General features: G+C 47.5%; 1 protein-coding gene across 2 annotated transcripts; it reads left to right on the forward strand.

Moving 5' to 3' along the window:
- The first annotated feature begins 19 nt into the window (after window positions 1-19).
- Window positions 20-14286, forward strand: FBXO7 (F-box protein 7). Of its 2 annotated transcripts, none has more exons than XM_088459302.1 (10): window positions 20-177; window positions 3862-4067; window positions 4897-5149; window positions 7021-7236; window positions 7464-7608; window positions 8777-8863; window positions 10460-10555; window positions 10642-10818; window positions 11454-11491; window positions 13260-14286. In XM_088459302.1, the coding sequence occupies exons 2-10, from the start codon at window positions 3946-3948 to the stop codon at window positions 13602-13604; spliced, it is 1479 nt and encodes a 492-aa protein (XP_088315428.1). In that variant the 5' UTR covers window positions 20-177; window positions 3862-3945; the 3' UTR covers window positions 13605-14286. The 2 variants fall into 2 exon arrangements, with proteins under 2 accessions (XP_088315428.1, XP_088315429.1); XM_088459303.1 differs by having other exon boundaries at window positions 3877-4067.
- The last annotated feature ends 1616 nt before the right edge of the window (window positions 14287-15902 follow it).

The raw sequence follows: 15902 nt of genomic DNA on the forward strand, positions 1-15902 counted from the left end.
ACATGGCCGCCGAGAGGCGCCGGGCGTGCGTCACGTGAGCTCGGCGTGACAGCGGTCGGCGTGTACAGTGAGGGAATCAGATCACTTCCGCCACACTCTCACTCTCGCCGGACCGGGACGTTGCTTGCTGTCAGTTGGTGACGTCATCACGCCCTGGCTGCGTCTCGCTGCTGCTGGGTGAGTGAAGGTGGCAGCAGGTCCTCCTGTGTGTGTGCATGGAATGACGTAGTGACTGAGCAGGGTGGCTTTGGGGCGCCCCTCTGAGCTCTGCTTTCATTGTGGCCTGTGTAGGAGTTTGGGGACTGGACTGAAGAGCTTGCACTCTAATTTGTGTACTGTGGCTATATGGCACGATAGTCCCTACTGCGCCCCCATCAGGATGCTGCTGCTGCTCCCCCTAGCTGCCTCTAGCTTTGTGTCAGTATTAATTCATACAAGCCATTCCAAAGAAGCCCACCCTCCCCCCAATAGGACCAAACTGACCACTGGACAACTAGCCACTCCTATTTCTGTTGAGGTCCCCTCCCACTGTACCAGCAGCCCCTCCCACTTCAAGGACCACTATTCGGGACTGCTCGGGTAAAACTGGGGCTGTTATGACGCATGGTGTATTGTGGCCCTCTGTCTTGTAATGCTAAGCAGGCTTCCTAGTTTTAGAGAGTCCTGGCAGCGAAAGCCACCCTCCCGAGTCACACTCCACTTTTTACGGGAATCGCAGCATCCGGTGGTTGTGTAATAATGCAAAACGCGTCAGGTGTGCTCACTTGTCTAATGAAGCTGTTCTCCAAAATCTGGGCAAGTATGAGATCCATGTGTCCTGTCAAGGGCCACTAATTGTTTAGGTTCAATCAACTAATTGTGTAGTTACAATCTGGACAGCTATGACGTATGCTGTACTGTGGCCATACTTGCTTACTCTCATGGAATGGTTGCTGCTATTTCCAAGTTGGAGAAAGGACCTCTGTGACATGTCCACCACGTGACCGCTGCAGGAGGCTGGACAGCTCCTGCGTTACCATCCACTAGGGCATAGAGGGGGAATAAATATCTGTGGCGAGCCACCGTGCCCGAAGCGTGGCGAGCGGCCACTTTTGGTCCCCCGTTAGCATCCCCACCCCTCCCCCTTTCAGGCCGAGTCACGTGGGTGTGACGTCACAGGGCCATCAGCCCTGTATAGTCTAGACCTAACCCTCATGGAATGCCCAGCAGACTCTCTACTTTTGGGGAGCCGTCCTGGCAAACTAGGCCGCCCTCCCGGATCAGACTTCACTTTCTTTCTGTGCAACGACACAAATCGCTCCATTCTGCAGTGTCTGGTGGTTGTGCGAAATGCGTCAGTCCATCCCCTACCCTGTTGAACCTCTTCTCCAAAAGCTAGTGAAATATGAGCTCCCAGTCAAGGTCCATTAGTTTGGGTTGTGGTGTGGCTGATTGCTGTAGTGATTATAACCCAGGAGTTAAGGAGTTGGTAAAAACTTTACAGATTTAATGCGGCTGTGTGGGGTAGTCACTCCCACTAATCAGAAAATGGGAATCCAAGAGGTATAGCAACTGCAGATTCTGAAAGTGGTTAGTAAAATCACTCAAACCAGTACCAAAGAATACAATAATTGAAATATATTTAATACAAATAGATAAAGAAAATATAGACAATGTAGCAAGTACATATATAAATATTGTGTATCAACTGTATAGTGATAAAACAGTATCGGACTAAAAGTCCCAATGAGAAGAGAAAATATAATAGATATATTTAAAAAGTCCCAGAATGAAATCACTGAAGTGGTTAATGATTAATAATCAGTCCTGTTAGAAGCACCTTATTTGTTTACAAAGCAGTAAATGCAATAGCAGATAGTATATTACCCCACAGGTGGAACGGTGACTTGTAGTAAGAAATAGTCATATAGTAGTTTTTGCAGAGTTAACATGAAGTTAGCTGCATCCACGGATACCTGGGCTCCGGTGCTCAACCAGACTGGCGGGGAGCTTACTGTGGAGATGTAATTCAAGTAGCAGTTATTTTTTTTTCAAACTCTACCATCATACACCATCACGGACTACGGGACCCTCTTACACTTACCCGTTCACCACAGAACTCTGGAGCGGCCACTTTAATTACATCTCCACAGTAAGCTCCCCGCTAGTCCGGTTGGGGATGTAGCCCGGAAGCCAACGGTCTAAATACCGACCGCCGGCTTCCAGACACTGTAATCCCGACTAGGGACGAATGACAGGCGTCTAAATCTAGTCGCCTGGCATTTGACCGACGTCGGGAGACCGGCGCCTGGCATCCCGATCGAGCGGATGCCGGGCGCCGCAGCGGACAGCTGTGGGGGGGAGGGTTGGTTTAGGGCTCCCGGGGGGGGGGGGGGAACTTAGGGTTAGGCACCCTCCTGGGAGGTTAGGGTTAGGCTAGGGGGAGTGAGGGTTAGGCACCCCCCGGGGGGGATTTAGGTTTAGGCAGCGGTGAAGGGGAGGGTTAGGCACTTAGAGGGGGGATTAGGGTTAGGCACCCCTAAGGAGGGTTAGGGGGTTAGGTTAGTAGATACTTACCTATCTACGATCAGGATTTCCAGCGCTGTCGGGCTTCCGCTGCCGGGAACTCTGCTTTTGTCGGCCAGGTGCTGACAGGATTCGAACTGTCGGCCACAGGGCCGACGGTATTTCATACTAATTCCGGTTTAGGCACTTAGAGGGGGGATTAGGGTTAGGCACAGGGGAGGGTTAGGCTAGGGGGAGGATTAGGGTTAGGCACCCCCCCCCCCGGGGGACTTAGGTTTAGGCAGCGGGGAAGGGGGGGTTAGGTTTAGGCACTTGGAGGGGGGATTAGGGTTAGGCACAGGGGGGGAGGTTAGGGTTAGGCACCCTAAAGGAGGGTTAGGGGGAAAAATAGGTTAGTTTATACTTACCTGGGGCCGATCAGGATTTCCTCCTCTGTCGGCCAGCCGCTGTCAGGATTTGAACCGCCGGACATGCGGCCGGCGGTAATACATATCACACCCTCTGGTTGAGCACAGGAGGCCAGCCATCCGTGGATGCAGCTAACTTCATTGTTACAAACGGATTTCTACTAGAATATCAGACGGGTAGACGTGCCTGACTGGAGTAGAAGAAACTGTAAAGAGAAGCACATGAGGGAAGAGGTCCCTGCTCGTGAGAGCTTACATTCTAACGGGGAGGGGCAGACAGACAGGGGTGACACAGAAGGGGAAGATAGGGAGGAAAGAGCATGAGGTGGGTTAGGATGAGAGCTGGAAGGCCTTGATGAAGTAGTGGGTCTTGAGAGCCCCTTTAAGGATTTGTTGTGAGGTGGAGAGTCTGATAGGGAGAGAGTTCCAAAAGTAGTGAGCAACACGGGCAAAATCTTGGATGCGGGAGTGAGAGGAAGTAATCAGTTGGCAGGAGAGATGGCGTGCGTTTGTTGAGCGAAGTGGATGGACGGGAGTGTGAAGGGAGAAGAGGTCAGAAATTTGTGGGAGAGGAGTTCCTTCCTATGGGTGTCGGGATTCTGGCTGTCGTTATTCAGACCAGCGGCATCCCGATAGCCGGGATTTCGTACCCAACCCCCTGTGTAGATGCGCTGACTGTGTAGCAGATGAATGATGGTCAGTTATGAAGGCAAGGTTGTACATGTATTGGTAATAAAAGGATAATAATCTCTGTCCCATGAGCGGCCCTGTACACCCTGATCGGAGTTTTCTCTGAACGTCCCACTGATCATTGTAGTAAAGTGAATTGTGCTGAATGAATATATATCCAGAAATGAAAGTGAAAGCTGGTTGTGTAGGCAGGAAAGTGGGATATACCGATCTGTGTGTTTGTGACTCAGCAGCTTGATGACTCTTTCTCACTATACAGCTCTGCGTCACACAGGCCGGTACTGGAGACCCCCGTCCATGATAGGCGGCCGCCGTTCTGCCCAGGATCCCTCCGTGTGTGAGGATGAAGCTTAGGGTGAGAGCAGGGAAACAAACCCACCATCTGCTGCTGGAGGAGGAGAAGCCACGGCTGGGAGACCTGAGGAGGAAACTGTCGGAGTCTCTCCTGCCCTCACTGGGGTATAGGTATATATATATATATATATATTGTACAGTATATGCAGCCGATCAGTCACCGTTCTCATAACGGGTGTCTTCTGGCGCATATACAGTTACCTCACCTTATTTATATAGCGCACATATATACTGTAACGCAGCGCTATACAGAGATTGTTTAGTCATGGCTCAGTGGAGCTTGCAATCTATATTCCCTATCGCTGTGAGAGGGAGTAAAACAAACGAACCCTTGTGTGTGTCATGTGATAGTATCACTAATTTCTTCTGTCAGAAGCCAATTAACCAACCAGTATTTTGTTTGGATTGTAGGAGGAAACCCATGCACACACAGAGGAACATGCAAACTCCACACATATAGGTCCCTACACTTAGCAGATTGTTATTTATGTACTGCATTATGTTACGATGCCTGTTTTTATTATAACTTGTTAAAAAAAAGTTGTTTTATAAGTATATTAACAAGTTTTTTTTTTTTATTGTAATCGCTTTGTCCATAACCCCCTTAATATACTGTATATTCTGTCTTTTAAGGTTTTCTAATACAAAATAAAAAGCACAACAACAACTCTTTCACTTTCATATTGGGATCATTCCTGGTGCAGTGATTATTTGTGTACTACCAAGTCTATAGCGATGGCTTGCTCTAACCACGCCCCTCTTGGTCTCATTAGCATACAATAATTTGCATGACTGTTCAGAGCCTGGCTTGCAGCTAAACGAAGCCTAGAGGCCTGTCTCCTACCTCTGGGCACTTTATATAGTCCGGGGTCTAACTACCAATTTGTAGCCTGATGCCGAGTTTCAGGTCGTTAGATTCACCTCTGAGTTGTCTTTCCAGCTCGGATACAGCTTTCACAATTACACTGAATGGCAAAGATGCCCTCACCGAGGATGACAGTAGCCTGGAGTCCTGCGGCATCATATCCGGAGACCTCATTGTCCTTCTGATAGCTCCCGCTCCATCCTCACCCCCAGAGCCACCACCCACCCAGGCACAGCACCCATCTGCCAGCTCTTCCGCCCAGCCCATCGGTACAGCCTCCAAAAGGCAGCGAGACAGTGCAGGTCCGGGGATGGAGAACGTACCAGAGGTGGGTAATATGATGGATACACTAATGAACCTGTTATACATCTGATCTACACTTTATAATCCCTTCTCTCAGGCACTATTGGTGGAATGCTAAGGGTTAAACTGCCTATAGAGGCGTCGGATCTGTATGGCCAATGTGGTTGTTTCAGATCAAATTGTCCTACTGATGTCACCAGCCACATGTGATCTGGTTGCGGCTTCAGCACTCAAGATTGGATCCATAAGAGTTTGGCACAGATCCAAATGATCACGTTTCAGCCTAGGCACTGGTACAGCCCATGTTTGGGGAACCGCGCGTGTACCTATTGCTGTTATTTCCGTAAGACCCTAAAATGAGGCAGCGGTCTTGGGCTGCGAGTTTTTAGAGGCTGTGACATGTAGGCGACTTGTGTATATTGTGCAGCTGTAAAATCTAAGTGAGAGGTTTATAGGTTATTTGAAGATTTAATAATGATTTCCACATGTGTACACTGATTTCTGTAAGGGATGAGCTATAACAGGTGCCACAGCTGACTAGTTACACACCCCTGATGATGTCATAGCATGTGACATCATGTACTTACAGGGCAATGTCTATGGGGTCAATCCTATTAGGTGCGAATTGCGTGGTGTGAGTTGCTGTTTTCACTTCTAATTTGCATAGCGAATTCATTTTGCAATCCAATTAGGAACTCACACTGATCTGTCAGACTGAATTCACAACTTTCCACTCGCACCTACCTGAGGGTGAGAGACGGAAAGGAAAATCTTTATTTTAAGGTTAAAATGTCGGGACACTGTGCTGAACCCCTTGGACACCTCCCCCCAATGACCAATTAGGCATTTGGAAGTTTCCAATTAGCTTAATTAGTAATTACATGTCATTGTTTGAAGTAAAAAAAAAAAGAATTTCCTCAAATTACCCCAAATCAACTTTCTCGTTAGTTTAGGCACCCCAAATTTAATGACAATCATTTTTTTCTAGGTGCCCTCAAAGTACCCCAAAATCACCCTTTTTCCTACTTTTTTTTTATTTTTAATTCGTTTGAGATTAAACAAAAAAAAGTTTTTTTTTTTTATAATTTTCTTGCATTTAAAAAAAAAAAAAGCACAAATCAGCCATTTGACACCATTTAAAAACCTACAGTAGCTTCCTAATGGCCACAAACAGCCGTCTATACGGTCATGATAATGAAATTATCCATTTTGTGAGGTCCAGGATGGTCTCCCCACGTTTTCATGCATTTCTCGCAAATCTTATTTGGCAGTCAATTCGCACCTCTCCGCTGCGAGTAGTGCGCATAGGTATGTTTAATAGTATTGGAGAATTCTCGGGAGCGCGCTTCGCTGCGAAGTGTGCGAGTATCAAGAAACTAACTCGCTATTCGCACTAAGGAGCATATATCTCCCTGTGATAGGGAACAGGGGGGAGTAGGGATTTTCTCGTGTATGTGTATATAGCCAGCATTGGGCGGAATTCAATTGATTTCGCGGCCCGCATCTCCCGTCTAAAGTGACAGGAGATCGCGGGCCGCTATTCAATTGTGCCAGAATTTCACGCTGATCGCGCCCATAGAGGTCAGGTTTAGCCGCGTAAAGCAGCTAAACCCGACCAAAGTGCTTTGCGCGATCGCGAAAATTGATGTTTGGGCGCCCAAACATGTCACTTTTCGCACATTTCAGCTCTCATCCCCCTGGGGCTGCGAGCTGAAATGTAGCGCTTGGCAGCTGATCGCGCCTGACAGGAGCAAGAATAGAATAGCTCCGTCGGGCGCGATAGGGGCTGGAGAGAATTGAATTCCGCCCATTATGTGACATATAGAGAGTACTCTTTTTGGCTGTTGTTTCGTAGATATTAAATCACTTCTCATTTCTTATTTAAATGTAATAAAGCCGGTGCCCAGTGCTTCTCAGGCTGAACAGGAGGCTGCCCTGCGGGACGTGGCCCTTGGCTATACTCCGGAGCCCATGCTGTGCAGTGAGGCTGTAGATGGGAAGATTCCTCACTCCCTGGAGTCTCTGTACTTCTCCGCAGACTGCGCCAGCGCCAACGATGCGCTCACGGTCGTCCTCCATCTGCTTATGCTGGAGACCGGCTATGTAGAGCAGGTACGTGTTGGAAGATGAAATGACTGCACAGAATTCCATGTAAGCACATTATTGCTGAGCAGTGTTTTTACAGCTGAATATATAACATTACCATTATAAGCCCTGCATTTTGTCTTCAGCATTGTTCCATAAATGCAGTAACATTAGTCTGTCACAAGGGGGCAGAGCAGCTCCTTATCGTTGCCGTTCACCCTACATGTGTCTCATGCATTTCTCTCGCCCTCCAGAATGTGAGAAGCAAAGTTGGGTCCATGCCGGAGGGTTGGCGTCGCGGCGATGGAGTCTACAACCTTCATTACTCTCACCCTCTGTGCGGTGACAGTTCTGCCGCCCTGTTCTGCATGCCAATGGGCAGGCTGGTCGTTGTCAATGGTGAGCTGTACATAGAACAACTCCATGGTTTTACCAATATGGCTGTAATTGGGGAGGATTGTCTTTACGCCTCTCAGCTGTAACTTTTGTATCGGATCAGGCCCTACAGGTATTCGCCCTGTTACACAAACCTTAACACTGTCACTTTAAATTGTGGAGGGACAGAGGCCCTCATTCAGAGCCGCTCGTAAGCGGCAGTACGCTCGTTCTGAGCGATATTTGCACATCTGCGCATGCGTACGGTTTTTAGTACGCATGCGCGAACCAGTCAGTGCGGCCGAAAATCGTTTGTTCGCTATATAGCGAGTGCCTGCTAATTTGAGTGACAGAATGAGGCGTATGTGGGTGGTAACAGGGGAAGGTGCTTGAAAAGAGGGAGTGGAATTCAGAACGCAGGCGTGCTTAAAGGTCAAAGCGGGCGTTTTATGGGTGTGCATAATTAATACAGCAGCGTCATTGACCATGTCACTGGGTTATTTTATAGTCAGAACTGCTCGCAATATTGTGGTAGGAAAAACCAGCCACAAGAATAGCGAGCAGTTCATACGCTGTTCGATGTACTCGATTAATCTAATAAATAGCGGACATGACGTATGATGCGAGCGGCCAGGGGGCGTTTTTATCAAATAAACGAGCATATGTTTTGCTCGCTCGTTCAGACATGGAGGCGGCAACAGACCGCAAAGAGCGAACGGTTCATTTGAATAGCCACCCCCTTTTTATGAACGAGCGAGCGCTAATTGCGAGCGGCTCTGAATGAGGGCCAGAGCCAGCACATTACAGAGAAGATTTAGCACTGAGGGGGAGATGTACCAAGCTGTGGAGAGAGAGAGAGTGATGATGTTTCCCAAAGCATCCAATCAGCTCCTTACTGTCATTTCATAGACTGTGCTAGATAACTGACAGCTAGAAGCCAAACTTCACTTTGTCTCTCTCCCAGGCTTGATACATCTCCCCCAAATCAATTAGTGAATCAGTGAAGTTCGTCTGATTACTGTCCTGAGTGAATTTGCTTCTTACTGAAAAATAAATATTAGAAACTAATTGATTCCTGTTTTGTTAATGAGATCTGTCTTATTTATGTATTACTTATGGTTATCGGTTATGTTTATAATATTGCACTTGTGTATTGTGTAATTACGGTTTGTTAATATTTATTTGTTTCCAGCAACCTTAAACATTAACGACGGAATAAAATGCGTGAAGAGACTGCAACTTCCCACCAATTCCTTTATCTCCTACCCCCCAGGACAAGGTGAGAGTCCAGTCGGTGACTGTTTAACCCAGGGCTCGACAAATCCGGGTCGCCATGGCGATTAAGATTTTAGTCCTGGCGACCAAGTTTTTCAAGGGTTTCCCCCCACCACACTCCTTCCCCGCCTGCCGCAGGCTGCGCTCGCCTTCCCGCAGCGGCAGCCGGAGCTCACTCGTGAGCTCCGCCGTCCGGCTCCCCCCACGGACACTATGTTAGAGACATCATGACGTCTCTCTCCCATAGTTACGAGGAGCAACGGGCTCAGGATCGGGACTTAAGGTAAGTATTCTAGTTTTTTTTTTTTGGGGGGGGGGGGGTGGGTTTGTGTTCACACGGCACTAATACAGGGAGCTTACTACTGGGGGCATTATTCCAGGGGGCTTACTACTTGGGGCACTTTTACAAGGGGCATTTTTACAGAGGGCTTACTACTGGGGCAATTTTACAGGGCACTACTCCTGGGGGCACATTCACAAGTGCAATTTTACAGGGGGCTTACTACTGGGGGCACTTTTAGGGTGAGCTTAATATTGGGGGCACTTTTACAGGGGGCTTACTACTGGGGGCACTTTTACAGTGAGCTTAATATTGGGGGCACTTTTACAGTGGGCTTACTACTGGAGGTACTTTTACAAGGGGCAATTTTACAGGGGCACTACTACTGGGGGCTCTATTACAGGGGGCTTACTACTGGGGCACTTTCATAGGGGGCTTACTACTCGGGGTTCTATTACAAGGGCTTACTACTGGGGCACTTTTACAGGGGGCTTACTACTGGGGGCACTTTTACAAGCGGCAATTTTACAGGGGGCTTACTACTGGGGGCACTTTTACAGTGGCATTACTATTGGGGTCACTACTACTGGGGGCACTAATACAGGAAGCATTACTTTTGGGGCACTATAACAGGGACTGGTATGGGCATCTTGCAGACTCTAATGACCATTAAAGTGGCATGTGGGGAGGTTGAGGGGCACTGAAAGGGCATGTGTGGTGGTCTATACAAGCTTTCATATATTTTGGTAATGGACGATGGTCTGGCTCCTAAACTTCTAAGATGGCTATTGGGTAATTTTCTGCATTTTACATTATAAACTCATGGTCTGTTATTGTTTTAATACGAATCACGTGTTTATATACCTCTAATACTGTGTCTCTTTGTGCAATAAATTAATTCTTTTTTGTAAGAACAGATCGTGTTGTTGTATCAGCGGGGCCATAACCTATGTATTGTAAGAGGGCTCCTAGAGTTTACAAAAATTTGCGGAGCCCTGGTTTAACCAATCTCGCCTCTTGTATACAAGCAGGTAATAACGTTTACACTATAGCGTTGGTATCGCACGTGCGCTCCCTGTGCCCAGTATGCCCAGCGTGTCACTGCCCTGGAACCCGTTGTTTTATCCTCTGCTTATAGCTCCTCGTCGCAGGCAGTGTGAACGCGGAGACCCTATAGGGGTCCGGGGCAGTAATACGGTGGAAGCACAAAGCGCCTGTCTGAATCCACTATAACCTCCCCCCCCCCCCCAAAAAAAAAAATCTGATGTCTCTGTGATAGTTGGTGACCGGATGTTAATGTATCTCCTGTTTCATATACAGAGAATGATGTGGCCTCCGTGTACAAGGACCTGCAGAAGTTATCGCGCCTGTTTAAAGACCAGCTGGTCTACCCGTTACTCGCTGCCACCCGGCAAGGTAGGAGCGCTTATGGGAAGAGCCGGCAGAAGGGCTTTGTGTGGTTAGTCCTGTACATGACTGTGTGCCCCCCGTCCCATCCACAGCTCTGGAGCTCCCGGACGTTTTTGGGCTGGTGGTTTTGCCGCTGGAGCTGAAACTGCGCATATTTCGCCTCCTGGATATTCGCTCCATTCTCTTGCTCTCTGCCACCTGCAAAGATCTGCAGACGGACATCGAAGACCCCTCTCTGTGGAGGTTCCTGTACCTGCGAGATTTCCGAGGTGGGTACAGCAATGGTCTCGTAAGAGAATACGGGAGGGCTGCAATAGGACGAGGGCAATATAAAGTATTATCTGTGGATTTGCACCATTTGTTCCTCCGCTCATTGGTTTAAGCTATGTCTGTAGCCATGGATTGCAATACCCACCATGGCCCAGTAACACCTGTATGTAATGTCTCTTCTTGCCCTACGACCCCCATCATCTCTGACACCAATACCTGCCCTCCCTCTAGCAGTCACTGGAGCCAGCAGTCTGGTCTGACTGGTAGCTCAGGTCCTGGGCCATGCAATGGTGGAGGCCGGCCTCGTAGGCGTTACATCCAAATATCCGTATAGAAGTTGTGGAGCCGCCTAGTAGATTATACTGCCAGCTAGGAAGCCACGCTCGCTGCGATAAGTGCGGGACACTCCTGATGAACTGCATATTAATCAGTCTTTTCAGGAATTATTATCCTTATCCTTTATTTCTAACAGCGCCAGCATACAGTGGCATGGTACAGAAAGTAAGATTAGGCTAACCCAGTGAGCTTGCAATCTAAGCGGTGGGGATGGTGCGCATACCGTCTGTATGGCAATGCTGTCACTACGCTTAAATCTCACAACTACAATGTAACGGTTTTTATTTTATGTTACCAGGCAACACCCCGAGGAGCCTGCAGACAGACTGGAAAGAGGTATGTATATGTGTCTGTACATGTCTATTTATCTATCTATCATCTAATTGGCACAACATGACCTACAGTGGGGCAAAAAAGTATTTGGACAGCCAGCGATTGTGCAAGTTGTTGCACTTTACAATGAGAGAGGTCTGTAATTTCCATCATAGGTACACTTTAACTGTGAGACACAGAATCGGATGAAAAAATTCCGGATATCACATCGTATGATTTTTTAAACAATTTATTTGTATATTCTTGCGGAAAAAAAATATTTGGACACCTACCAACCAGCAACAATTCTGGCTTTCACAGACCTGTTACTTCTTTAGGAAGCTCATCTATCCTCCACTCGTTACCTGTATTAATGGCACCTGTTTGAACTGGTTAACTGTATAAAAGACACCTGTCCACACCCTCAAACAGTCAGACTGCAACCTCTCCACCACGGCCAAGACCAGAGAGCTGTCTAAGGACACCAGGGACAAAATTGTAGATCTGCACAAGGCTGGGATGAGCTACTCGACAATAGGCAAGCAGCTTGGTGAGAAGAGATCAACTGTTGGCGCAATTATTAAAAAATGGAAGAAATATAAGATCACTGACAGTCTCCCTCGACCAAGGGCTCCATGCAAGATCTCACCTTGTGGGGGTATCAATGATCTTGAGAATGGTGAGGGATCAGCCCAGAACTACACGGGGGGGACCTGGTCAATGACCTCAAGAGAGCTGGGACCACAGTCACAAAGGTTACCATTAGTAACACACTACGTCGTCATGGATTCAAATCCTGCAGCACCCAAAAAGTCCCCCTGCTTAAGCCAGCACATGTCCAGGCCCGTCTAAAGTTTGCCCGTGACCATCTGGATGATCCAGAGGAGGATTGGGAGAATGTCATGTGGTCAGATGAGACCAAAATAGAACTTTTTGGTATAAACTCCACACGCCGTGTTTGGAGGAAGAAGAATGATGAGTGGCATCCCAAAAACACCGTACCCACTGTGAAGCATGGGGATGGAAACATCATGCTTTGGGGATGCTTTTCTGCAAGGGGACAGGACGACTGATCCGTATTACAGAGAGGATGAATGGGGCCATGTATCTTGACATTTTGGGGAAAAACCTCCTTCCCTCAGTAAGAGCATTGAAGATGCAACGTGGCTGGGTCTTCCAGCATGACAATGACCCCAAACACACCGCCCGGGCAACTAAGGAGTGGCTCCGTAAGAAGCATTTCAAGGTCCTGGATTGGCCTAGCCAGTCTCCAGACCTCAACCCAATAGAAAATCTGTGGAGGGAGTTGAAAGTCCGTGTTGCCCGGCAACAGCCCCAAAACATGACACATCTAGACAAGATCTGCATTGAAGAGTGGGCCAAGATACCTGCTGCAGTGTGTGCAAACCTGGTCAATGACTACAGGACACGTTTGACCTCTGTAATTGCCAACCGAGGTTACTTTACAAAGTATTGAGCTAAACTTTTTCATTGTCCAAATATTGTTTTTCAGAAAGAATATACAAATGAATTGTTTATAAATCATACAATGTGATTTTGTGGAATTTTTTGTTCTGATTCTGTCTCTCGCAGTTGAAGTTGTACCTATGATGGAAATTACAGACCTCTCTCATCTGTTAAAGTGCAACAACTTGCACAATAATCGGTGGCTGTCCAAATACTTTTTTGCCCCACTGTATATAATCGGTTTATTTATTACTGTAAGAAGAGGCCGCCTTATCCGCTTTTGTGCCATCTCGCCGTCCTCACGTGTCACGCTTGTGTTCCGCAGCTGTACAAGGAGAGGAGCAAGCGGATGTCCAGCGCTCAGCGGCGCAGGAGATACGATCCCTACCTGCCGGACTTTCCCATGCCTTACCGCCCCCTTCCTTTTCCCCATGACCCACCCAACTTTCCCTCCCCGCCTGGCATTATCGGGGGTGAATATGACCAGCGACCCATTCTTCCACTGGCCAGAGATCCTCTCTCGTTTGTGGTCCCGGGCAGAGAACCAGCCACAGGACACTTCGGGCCCATCAGGCCTTTCTTGGATCCCTCGTCAGGCTGCATTTATTACCCACCAGCTCCGTGGATACCAAATGCCGTACAGCCGAACAGCCAAGGGGGATTTATTTGAACTTGTTCGCGATTGAAATGGAGCATTGATGCTTAGTGAGGCCGGACAGGGGTAACTGTGCATTTGTGTATATAATGGATCTGATCCAACATCTCTCGGCCTCAGAGCTTACAGTAATAGCGACTAACCCTATTGCTGCGTCTTCTTATCTGCAGATATTAAACACGGCCCTACTGCTTACCGCTTGTTCCTGGTGCATTGTCTGTGCTAATGCCCGTGGGATGATGAGGGTCATAACTCCTTAGTGCTTGACATAAAAAAAATTATCTCCTAAAATCTTCATGTCAGCGTTGCTGGGTTATATACCCATCACATATTGCAGGATTACGCTACAAGGTTTATAACATGGTGACATTTTACCCTCGTTCTACTGACCAATCTAATTTGTCTGCTTTGCTGGGACATTTCTAAGAGATCCCGTCACAGTACATCACAGAAGTGCTATAGAGTGTTCTATTGTAATCCTGACCTGAATGCCAGCCAGTGACTCCTTTAATACACAGAGATGAGCATGTGTGGGGTGGGGGGCTAATAGACAGGTGGGTATGGAATGGGGGTGGGGGCTTTCTAGTGACACGTCCTGATGAAATTTATTGTAACGCTTGCTGCAGCAAACTAGAGTGTAAGCTTTTTGGGAGCAATTTCATTTGGATTTTTTTCATGCATTAAATTATAAATCGTATCCTTTGTCTCTAATGTAATTATGAGCGCACGGTCACATGTGTATATAATTAATGTTGATGAGATGTTCCCCCTTTTTCTCTCTTCCCTACACACAGTATATAATCTTCTATCGTGTGTGTTCTTGATTTCCCCTCTCCATTTGTAAGACAAAGGGCCGGATTCATTACAGATCGCAACAGCGTGCACAGATCGGCCGATAGCGCGTACTGCGCGCGTGTATGCTTTGCAGTGTCCATGCGCGAGTTAGCATTGCGATCGCTCAGCGATCACGCACGCAGAAAGAAAGCCATCGCAGAATGAGTGACGGGAACTCAGCGTTTGGGGGGTAGTGACTGGGGAGTGGTCAGTGGAACGCAGGCGTGCTAGCACACATGAATACCGTTGCGCGGGCGTGCATAAATTAGCCACTGCGACGACATACGCAGCTTGAGTACTTACTGCGTGCAACGAGGTTAGCAATTCCTGAGTAAGGTCAGACCTGCTAATTGTGCGCGAGGGGCCGATGTTACTCAATGTTCCCGATGTATACGTAGGATTGCAAGGTTTTGCTTATGTGAAAGCGGTATTGGGCGTCTCTATGCTGGCTGTGCGATTGCAGTCATTAGCATATGTTCGCAGCTGCGATCGCAATAGCCACCCGTAGTGAATCTGGCCCAATGTACGGTAAGGGATGTATCCCCTCTAGGGGCTTTTAATGTGTGTTGTGATTTAAGGAGAGTAAAGAGGTTACTGTAAGGATGACTGATCCCTACGGCTGCTGCTGCAGGTTTGATCTGGCGTTGTGCCCACGATTTGCCATCAGGACCGCTGTACCTAGTTACTTATTGGATAGACTGATTTATTCATTTATGGGGGTTATTTCTTTTCAGTACTGCAGCAGATCTGCTGTGTCTGTACAGTTATATCCAATGGGGAGACCAGAGACTGTTTCCTAGGTTAACAAAAATAAACATAAATGATAATAATACATATATTCCTTTTATCTTATGGAATATTCAGATGTTGTGCTTAGGGAAATTTGAACACTTGGGTCCTATGAGTTCTGTTTTTGGCAGTGATGAAATTAAAGGATATAGTGACTCCTAGAAGTGCGGCTCCCCGGAATCCTGTATATGGATGGTCACTGTATACAGCACTGGATTAGTGAAATCAAGTCGTCTTTATTAAAGTCCTTGACAATAGGGTATATACCGGAAGCAAGAGCACCTGCACCAATGACACTTATTTCTGTAAAAATGAAGGGACGGTTTTGGAATGCTGCCTCTGTGTAATTAAGGATAACTTCACCCAATAAACACTGACTGGCTACATTGTGTAAAACGTAATATTCATAGCAGACTTGTTTGTGGCTGTAGATATTGCTACCGTTATCCAGCTAGAACATATAGCAGCTTGCTGAACCTGTGCATATAGATACTGTAGGGTAGCGTGCTGGACAGCGCGTAGGCTTGTCCTTCCATAACCAGAATAGCAATTTTCGCTGGGAATCCCAATGCTTTTGGCTAAATGATTCTGCATGGTATGGACTGGATTGGTGCCTGCTGGAGGGGAACAGTGTCTCTCGGCAACTGGGAAAGCCATGTCCAGCTATGTCCAACCTTACAGCTGCCTCTC

Source organism: Taudactylus pleione, unplaced genomic scaffold, assembly GCF_031769625.1.
Source record: "Taudactylus pleione unplaced genomic scaffold, aTauple2 ptg000903l, whole genome shotgun sequence".
Taxonomy (NCBI): Eukaryota; Metazoa; Chordata; class Amphibia; order Anura; family Myobatrachidae; genus Taudactylus; species Taudactylus pleione.